At 35.1% G+C, this 7,137-nt stretch overlaps 1 protein-coding gene across 1 annotated transcript in view; it reads left to right on the top strand.

Moving 5' to 3' along the window:
• The window catches only part of LOC105542040 (ovostatin-like), a 34,763-nt gene that overhangs the window by 6,524 nt on the left and 21,102 nt on the right, over nucleotides 1–7,137 (top strand). The window contains exons 4-7 of the mRNA XM_011983400.1: nucleotides 367–455; nucleotides 1,539–1,767; nucleotides 3,629–3,755; nucleotides 5,987–6,070. Of these exons, the coding sequence (XP_011838790.1) occupies nucleotides 367–455; nucleotides 1,539–1,767; nucleotides 3,629–3,755; nucleotides 5,987–6,070 (529 nt within the window). The remainder of the gene's footprint in view (nucleotides 1–366; nucleotides 456–1,538; nucleotides 1,768–3,628; nucleotides 3,756–5,986; nucleotides 6,071–7,137) is intronic.

Below are 7,137 nucleotides of genomic sequence, written 5' to 3'. Positions count from 1 at the left end.
AGCCCCCCTACTTTTTTATTTTTATTTTAAAGTTTTATTTTAGTTTTAATTGATAGATAACTGTATATATTTATGAGGTATACTGTGATGTTTCAATACATTTAAGTACTGTGAAATGATCACATCATTAGTTAGCATTGCCATTAGTTCAAATACTTATCTTTTTTTGTGGTGATAACATTCTTATAGATATTTCTTTATATTCATTCAGAGGCTTATGCAGGTTCAGACCTCAAGAGTAAATTTCATAGTGAAACTCTGAGAAAATCATTTCCTGAAACTTGGGTTTGGAATCTTATTACAACTGAGTGAGTATTTTTAATTGCGTTTTTCTTCATTTAATTTTTCTTTTTATCTGAATGAAAGACAACATTCATATTTGCCAGCCTTATGGAAATAAATATGTCCCCAAGACTGAAAACTAAGAGTGTGTCAAAAATTCTGCAGAGCCTATGGTAGGATTCTAACTTCTCTTTTTTCTTCCTTTCACTTTCTCCTTTTATTTTTTCCTTATTTCTTTTTCTTACTCTATGTTTTATGTTTCTTACTCTTACTCTATTTATTATGTTTCTTACTCTTATGTTTTATCACTTTTTTTAATAAGAACTTGGATGTTGTTGGAAGGAAAGTTGTACGGGAGACTATAAAGCACACTGAAATTTTTGTTGTATTACATGATGAACATAATACTCAACAAATACATATGGAGGTAAGGGAGAAAGGAGAAAGAGGAGAAAAGAAAATGTAAAAGAGGAAGAAAAAAGGAAATAATAAAGGGGAGGAAGAAGAGGAGGAAAGGAAGTTGGAAAAAAATAAATTTCTAAGTAGGTGCCATAAAAATTTCAAGTATAAGGCTAATGTGCACACTTTAAACTTAAAAACTGTATTATATGGCTCATGTTTTATACTTATCAGTAAAGTTGGATGAATGTGATAGCAACGACTTATAAGTAAACTAAAGTTAAACAAATTGCCAATTTAGATATTCTGACTAAATTAAATGAGTCATTAATTCATGTCTCCTACTCACTCAAACATTTCCAAATATTTTGGTGTTAAAGACCACTCATAGTGTCTACTGATAACGAAAGACAGAAATGCACAGAGATGAAAGTATCTTTCTCAGTGTTTTATAAGAAAGTAAAAGATTAATGCCCATGTCGAGTATTTTAATGGTTCATAATTGTTCAGGGTTTATAAGAAAATACATAGTATCATAAAATTTAAAATAGAATTAAAAGATGAGATCTCACAATTAAGAAACAGTAGAGTCAAAGATGACTCAAAGGTAAGGAAAGCTAATGCACTGGACACAAAAGCTTAATGTTAAGCTTCTTTACAGATAAAGTATGATATGGAGCAAAACAGAGGAAGAATGGGATTAAAAAAAAAGAGAGAATTTGCCTACTGTAGTTTAGCAGACCATTGAACCATCAAAGGAGGAAATGTAGAGCTCCAAGGAAGTGGAATGATCCAATTATACATGTGTTACACGGTGACAGCTTCTCTCTGAATCTGTATGCTATCTCTTTTATTAGCTCCTCAGGTGCAGCCAACCTTAGGCTTACTGTTCCGGATACAATTACACAATGGAAGGCCAGTGGATTCTGCATGAATGACAAAGCTGGATTTGGCCTCTCCCCAACTGTCTCCATGACAGCTTTTCAGCCCTTCTTTGTGGATCTCACTCTGCCCTATTCGGTGGTTCGAGGAGAAGCATTCACTCTGAAGGCCAATGTCTTCAACTATCTGAAGAGCTGTATTCAGGTACCAGCTCTTCTTAGTAAAATAGCAAGTTCTTCCCTATGTAAATTATCTTCAAATATCAGTTGCCTGATGATCAGAACTTGGTAAGAACTTGTCTTTCCTTCCTAAGTTTTTAAAAAACATTAACAAGCTCTACCAACCACTCAATGTGTGACTTAGATGTATAAATTATTTTTTTGGTGGGGGACGGAGTCTCACTCTGTCGCCCTGGCTGGAGTGCAGTGGCCGGATCTCAGCTCACTGCAAGCTCCGCCTCCCGGGTTCACGCCATTCTCCTGCCTCAGCCTCCCGAGTAGCTGAGATTACAGGCGCCCGTCACCTCACCCGGCTAGTTTTTTGTATTTTTTTAGTAGAGACGGGGTTTCACCGTGTTTGCCAGGATGGTCTCGATCTCCTGACCTCGTGATCTGCCCGTCTTGGCCTCCCAAAGTGCCGGGATTACAGGCTTGAGCCACTGCGCCCGGCCAGATGTATAAATTATTATATCTAGGTGACTGGCTGAACATAAAAGAACTTAAGCTCTATGGTGTAAGCTACTTTTTATTATTGTATGTGAGGGGAGGGTGGGTAGAAATGATTGAAGAGATCCCTAGAACTTTTGATTCTTCAACGTATTCAATAATTTTATGTATAAGACCCTTTTGAAGCCTTGTGAATAATTACGCTGAATGTTCTCAAATTAGATTTTAAATTTGTTTACCTTTGGGATACATGAGGATATGCAAAATACACGACAGCTTAGGAGTTTCATAGGCTCTTGAGAGCTGACCAATAGCTATGGAAAAAAACCCCAGCAATTTCACAATAGAAAAAACACACACACCATTTCTATGTGGGTTTATATCTTGGTTTTTACACTGTCTAGTTCTGTTGCTTTGAACAAGGTACTGATCTCCATCAGCCTCAGTGTATCTGGTGTAAAATGCTTTTAGTAATACATACTTGGCTGGGTCCTTAAGAGAATTGAATGAGATAATGTAAACCACAAGCCTTACACAATAGGCTGCAAATAATAGGCATTCACATTTGTTTCCCATCTCTTTAACTTTTACCAAAATAACAAACTTCAACTAGATCTATAATAATAATGTGGCCTTTGTTTTTTGCATTACCTCATCTCTTTCAATGGTTTGCAATATGGTATGATCCCCAAACCCAACCTTTTATTGACATCCAATTATTTGGTGAACATCAGTAGAGAGTAGTGACAAAATGACATGTCCAAAGTGCCAGGTAACAAACCTAATCAACAGATTTTACTTTAAGTGATACTGTTTACTTAAAAAAAAAAAATCAAGCAAGTCGAACTACTCAGTTTATTAGGAAGCTATTTTTTAGGAAAAAATAAAAGTACATTTTTTTCATTTTCAGGAAAGTTTGTTTTTGCTTCCTTGTTAGTAAAGTTTTTATTCGTGAGCCTGAGTTGCGATACAGTCTTCTAGATGCTTTGTATCTGCTATTTGCCATAGCACACATGGCTGTGAACTGTAGATGACAATGTCCTCAATTTACAGAAAAGAAAAAGAAAACAGGCTCCCAAGAGCTTATGATAACTTGGTCAACCCAAATTGGCCAAAACATCTGCTTATTCCGCTGCAGTTCTATGAAGTAATGCATTATTATATAAGACCTAAATACTGGTTTTTCAGAGTAATTAGTCACTAAGTGCCAAAGGTCAAATTATAACTCTGTTGTAAGACTTTGAAGGTCTCATGGTTTGGAAACCATTCTTTCCACAGCAGAAAATATGAAAGGTGGGGAACTTCCTTTCTAACTTCTCAGACTTGTATGACTATGTTATGTTTATGTATGGAAAAGATTAAATACTTTTTCTCTCTCTCTCCTTATCGGGCCCTCACAGGTTAATACTGTACTGAAAGCATCTAGTGTTTACCAAGCCAGACTTCTCTCAACTGAATATGAAAATATTTGTATATGTGGCAATGAGAAAAAATCCTTTACTTGGCTGGTTACCCCCCAAACACTGGGTAAGATTTACAGTTATTATATGTTTTCACATCCCTTTGTAAATCCCCCTAAGAGCTCATGTTAGACTCTTTGTCTATGATAGGCAATTTACCCATTACTTACCAGCACCGCTTATCCATTCTTCCATTCCTTATGATGGTATTCTCTTTCACAACCCAAGACCAGTATGCCTGAGGACAGGGGTGGGGAGTTGGAATCAAGTCTTGACTTCAAGAGTGTGTATTTTCCAGGTCATATTTTATTCTCTCCCCTGTCAAATTTCAATTATTTTAACAATTTACCTCAACATAGAGTTCAAAATGATTTCTACCTCCTTATATCTTCATTCAAATAACTGCCATTTACATTTTATGCCACTTAAGGTACAGTCAACCTCACTGTCACTGCTGAAACCCTGCAAAATAGTGGCTGCGGGAATGGGTCATCTACAGCTCCAGACATTGGCTGGAGGGATACACTGATCAAACCCTTGCTGGTAGAGGTATGACTTCGAAGTAAAACTTTTGGGCCTTGAGGAAAACAATCTGTGTGTATTTCAAAGATTTATCTCCATTAAGAAGCATAAAGTATAGCTTTCAGAACCCATAGAAAGAGGAGTGAACCACTTATCCAAAGATAAAACACAGTATTTCAATCAAATATTTGGAAAAGAAGGCCAGAGGTACACATCTCATCCACTTATGCAAAGAATATTTAAAGTCAACTATATAATAGTCTTGCAATAGAGGGAAAGAATTTTGGAGCTTGAAGGATCTTTATGAAAATCCTTGATTTTCATTTTGGTAACACAGCTTATTGTATAGCATGCAAAATCAAATGGGTCATCTCTGCATTATCTTGGGCTTAATAATTCATAGATGCACTATCTGGAATAAATTTTGAAGGTGATTTGTTCTATTTAGGCATTATTATTAATTTATGAATAAACTGAATATTCAGAATATTGTTGATTATGAAATTAATCATGACTACTTTCTTTTTTTCTTCCAACAATTAGCCTGAAGGTATTGAAAAGGAGATGACACAGGGCTCACTTATTTGTACAAATGGCAAGTAGATATCTTTACATGTTTTTGCTGACATGGCAATATTGAATGGAACTTTTATTTGTCTTTGTTTTAGAATGAAGGGTTTTATTATTTATCTTCTCAGAACATGGCTGCTGGGAAAGATTAAATTACGTTCAAGTAATAAAACTTAATAATTTCACAAGCCAAAGCAAATTTTAAACTTTTAGTTCTTCCTTGTTGACTGTTCCCTAGTTCAGAAATTCAAGTATCCGTGACTTTAACCCTTATCTCTACCATTTAATTTCTACCCATCTAAGCCTTAATTTTGTCATTAAAAATAGTAACTATGACTCTAAAAGTTCTGTCCAAAGCACTCAACCAGAGAAGAATTTCTTCTACCTAATGTATGTCATTTATTTTATCCTCCCACCTCTGAACCAAATTCTGACAAGTCTTTTTTTCTGATTACCACATCTTCTGAAGTCCATTACCTATCTGGGCTTTGTCTCACATCTATTGCTTAAAAATATTTGTTTCCAACACTGCAACAATTAATTGCCCTATAAATAGTACCAGACTGCAACTGGATTTCTTTCTATTATCTAATTTATTTTGCTTTTGCCACCATTTATTTGTTTGTTTGAATGTTAGAAATATTAGAGGCCCCTGGAGTTAATAGTAGCCAGAGATCTCATTTTATATTCCAATATTTTGTCACCTTAAGGAGCATACACAGGTAGTGGAGTATTTTTAATACCAGTATGAAAATTATGTTCAACCCAATTCAAAAAGCATGGGTTCAGATTCAGTGTTTTATCACTTACAATTAGGAGATGTTCCAAATTTATTTTCTTTTGGCCTAAGCATACTCTTCTATACCAAGGCAGGAAAAACATCTAGTCTATTCATCCTATAAGTTGTTTTGTGAAAATCCAATTAAATCATAGGTGCAAAAGTAAATTGGAATGTACTCACCAAAGTTAAGGTTTCATTATATGTTAAATTGTAACTGATTGTAAAGAGTTTATGTGAATATGATTAGTTATAATTGTAGGAATCTCTTTGACCTTTTTTCTGATTATTTCAGAGTTGGGGATAGTCAATAAGTAGACATTAAGTGATTTAACAATCAAGAAGATAACTTATATTCAAAGTCAAAATCATGGTTTTTAAAATAAATGAGAGGTCTGAATTAATAATTTCACTTTACTGTTTCCTAGGATCCACAGTATCTCAACCAGTAGTGCTAACTTTACCAGATAATCTTGTAAAAGATTCACCTAGAGCTTATTGGTCTGTCCTTGGTAAGTCTGCAAAGCACTATAATACACAGGCTTGGAAAGAAGAGAAAAATTATACCTATTTCTGCCATGGTTCTATTTTGTCATCTGTTTTAGACTGCATTTCTAGCCTAAGAATTTTATAATTGAGGTTGGTATATATGACTAAGTTGTTATATATGACACACTCACTTTCCTTTCTTAAAGGCCATTTCATCTGACACATAAAAATTTACTCCCGTCATTAGCATTTCTGGCTCATGTCTCATTTAAGGCTACCTCAGTAAGGAAAAACTTTATGTTTTCTCACAAACCAGTGATTTTTAGAGTACAGTGTGCTGAACTGGTTAACATCGATATTTCACTTCTTTTGCCCTGAAATTACAACACTCAGGTAGGAGCAAACAGCATTCCACACAAAGGCAGTGGTCCCTGTGGGACAATGACCAAAGCTGGGCAAAACGTCCTACTCGTAACTTACAGGCCCTATAAACCTAGAACCCCAGTAACGCGCCAACAACTGGAAAAGCTTAAGGGTAATAAGAATAACTGTAAGACGTGTTTAGATATAGAAACATAAAATGTATGCCAAAATTAAATAGAATATATTCCTGTCATTGTTCCCATGTTAAAAAGGGCAAATTGCTTTCTTGCTCATTCCAGATTTCAAAGATAGTTACCTCTATGATTTATTTCTATCTTTTCAAAAAACAATTCTGGACTGTTTAGCCCCTACCTTCTAGTCATCACCTATATACAGCCCAGATTAAAGATTTAAGAGGAATATCTAAAGAATACTGTACAATAGAAGGAATTCTGCACTCTATGTGGCATTATGGTTGTATCTTGCATTGTTGCAGTAGAAGAAGTATAGACCAGAAAAATACTAACAGGGAGGGGAAGAACACTCAGCTTATATCCAGAACATCTTCCAGTATCAAAACCAAAGAAGACCTGCACTTACTTGAGCTTTTGGCTTTGAGCAAATAAGTCTCATTACCAAAATGATATCCAACAAATACAAGTCACAGACGCTACACCATTATATCCAGCACCATCATTCTAAACCCTTCTTATTTTTAGGCTCTCTT

This window comes from Mandrillus leucophaeus, unplaced genomic scaffold, assembly GCF_000951045.1.
Source record: "Mandrillus leucophaeus isolate KB7577 unplaced genomic scaffold, Mleu.le_1.0 Scaffold249, whole genome shotgun sequence".
Lineage (NCBI taxonomy): Eukaryota > Metazoa > Chordata > Mammalia > Primates > Cercopithecidae > Mandrillus > Mandrillus leucophaeus.
Note: the sequence above shows the minus strand (reverse complement) of the source record. Positions and strands in the feature narration are given on the sequence as shown.